General features: G+C 51.2%; 2 protein-coding genes across 6 annotated transcripts in view; one reads left to right on the forward strand and one right to left on the reverse strand.

Annotated features, from left to right (window-relative positions):
• LOC126579638 (leucine-rich repeat and calponin homology domain-containing protein) overlaps positions 1–2500 on the forward strand; it is a 27052-nt gene that overhangs the window by 13558 nt on the left and 10994 nt on the right. The window lies entirely within an intron of this gene.
• The window catches only part of LOC126579664 (uncharacterized), a 2443-nt gene continuing 181 nt past the window's right edge, over positions 239–2500 (reverse strand). The window contains exons 1-2 of the mRNA XM_050243177.1: positions 1995–2500; positions 239–1554 (exon numbers count right to left, since the gene is read on the reverse strand). The exon at positions 1995–2500 is cut by the window's right edge and continues 181 nt beyond it. Of these exons, the coding sequence (XP_050099134.1) occupies positions 983–1554; positions 1995–2049 (627 nt within the window). The 5' untranslated portion in view covers positions 2050–2500 and the 3' untranslated portion in view covers positions 239–982. The remainder of the gene's footprint in view (positions 1555–1994) is intronic.

Consider the following 2500-nt stretch of genomic DNA (forward strand, 5'->3'; position numbering starts at 1 on the left):
GTGCGAACATGGCGTATGGAGGTGAAATTCATTGTGTGCCACCGTTGGCACATCTCGCGTTGCTGCGTCCAATTTACATTCAATGCTGTGTAGAGGTTGGTGAAGTATGCGAACCACCGGACGAGGAGCTTCCGGTGGTGAGTCATACTGCCTGGTTGGCGTGCGTTCCAACAGCATTCTGGAGCGAACAAGGATCCTGTAGATAGAAATGGGTAGGAAAATATGTGGAACAACCATATCATAAGGGAGAAAGTAGAGTCGATTACACGTTTATTCATTTCATCACTTACTTCAAACACACTCTTGCACAAATGTATTCTCAGCGTACGCTAATACTAAATTGCTCATTGCTACACATTGTCTATCATTCGTTCGTTCGTTGGCGTTCTATTAAAAAAAAACTATCGCTAAATATAATGTATACGCTCGACGGTTATCACTTTACTTATCTAGAGCGAGAAAAAAAGACATCCTGGGTGGGTTTTCCCTCCCCCTAGATGCGCGCGGTTTACTAAATGCATCAGCGGTACTAGTCACACGAAGAAATGGAGGACGACGATGTAGCTGCGAGAGTAGAATCAGTCTGGTTAAGCACAAAAGAAAATTTCGTTTTGATTTTAGGAAAAAATTGCCGCCCTTGCTAATGCTAAAAGATGATGAATGATCCGATGATCACACGCTCTACATGTGGTCCCTATCAGTGCATTTCCTGTGTTCCCTGTGGAAGAGTTGCAGCTCTACAACTACTACTACTACTACTGCCCCATTCCCTGCGATGCCAATGGCAGAATGTGGAGCATTTATGTTGTTTTTGTTTTAAGAGTTTTTAGCTCGCTGATAGCGATCACGAAGCGGCGACGCAAGATCATCATCAGCAGCCAGTAGGAATGTGGAAGGTTTAGTTCGAGACGCGGAAGCTCACTGCGCACCGGTTTGTGGTGTGCGGATTGTGTCATTCAAAAAGGGCTGCATCCCGCCGCCCTCAGATGTTACTGATGCCCGTATCGTTGCTTCGCGTAGAGGTGGTCGACTTGGAGCAGCAGTGATCGAGCTTCTCGAACTCGGTCGATCGCGTCGAGGGAGTGGCGGTGGTGGCGGACGACATGTTCATCATCATGTTGTAGTTGCGCTCCTTCTTGCAGAAGAACGGATAGCAGATGAAGCCCCAGTACGCGCCGGCACCGATCAGTATCACGAACGTGACAATCGTGATGATACCCCAGGCCGACAGCCGATGATGGCCGCCTGCTTTGCCCGGTGCTGGGCTCTGTTGTGCGGCCGACGATCCGCCGGCCCCGTACCGCTGTGGATCGTGCGGGTTTCCAAGGCCAACGGGACCGTAGATGCCACGGCGCATACCAAGGCCGCCGCTACTCGGGCCGCCTGCTCCTGCAACTCCGCCAGCCGATCCGAGGTTACCGTAGCTGCCATAGTTGTAGCTTCCTCCTGATCCTCGGCCTCCACCACCACCACCACCAACACCACCACCGGCACTGCTACCGCCGGCCGCACTAGCGCTATCGAACAGCAGCGAGCAGAGGACGATCATCGTCACTGGTTGGTGGTTGGTAGGCGGACGATGACGTTGACGGCAAACCACGAAGACAACATGCAGCGTGCGCGTCGTGCGTGCAAGGAAGTTTGAAAGCGAAAACAGAAACGTAAAAACAGGTTTTATTACTACAATTCTTCCTATTCTACCATCTTCTGCCCGACACGACACGGACGGATGGAGAACCGCCTGAAGCGCAGAGCAAGCATTCGACCGACCACACCACACAAAGCCATCGTACAAACGGACGCGAGCAGATTGGGCCCCGGAGTTGAAGGGGTAAACATTGAGAGGCGGGTACCAGAGGAAGATCTCGAAGAATGTGGAGGACACCAATACGCGCGCACCGGCCCGTTGCTCTAGGTCCTTTTTCCAATCGACCTCATATCGTCTCGTTGAATACTTTTACAATCTAGCACGGAAAGCGGACAGCTATACTTACGTGCCACCGAGAGCAGAAGGCAGTGCTGAGCGTTGTTGAGCCGAGTCGACGCCATTGCCAAATTGATAATGCTTATGTTTGCCGAAGGAAGTACGGGCGCGTCTATCTTCGCTTGTTTTGGAGGGTACTGCGGTTCTTCGTACACAGACGCACACACCACATACACACGCGCTTACCAACGTTGATTCACGGCAATTTTCAAGTTCAACTGCACCGTCACCTCTAGTAGAGACTTCTTGGCTTCACGCACCCCAAGTATGTACCATCCAATTGGTATTCGATAGACGTGCTGGGTATGATTTAAGTATGCACAACGCCGTAGCGTACCGATAGCGACAAAATGCTGCTCTTGGGCAACATAAAACCGACTAAGCGCGCACAAGGGAAGTCGAGGGTAACAGGAAGCGATGAATGGAATGGAAAATTAGCCCCGCTGATCACTGGCTATTCGGTTGGACTCTTCGAAGGGAACGATTAGAACGTGCAACGGAACCACGGCAACGGCC

This window comes from Anopheles aquasalis, chromosome 2 (assembly GCF_943734665.1).
Source record: "Anopheles aquasalis chromosome 2, idAnoAquaMG_Q_19, whole genome shotgun sequence".
NCBI classification, from domain to species: domain Eukaryota; kingdom Metazoa; phylum Arthropoda; class Insecta; order Diptera; family Culicidae; genus Anopheles; species Anopheles aquasalis.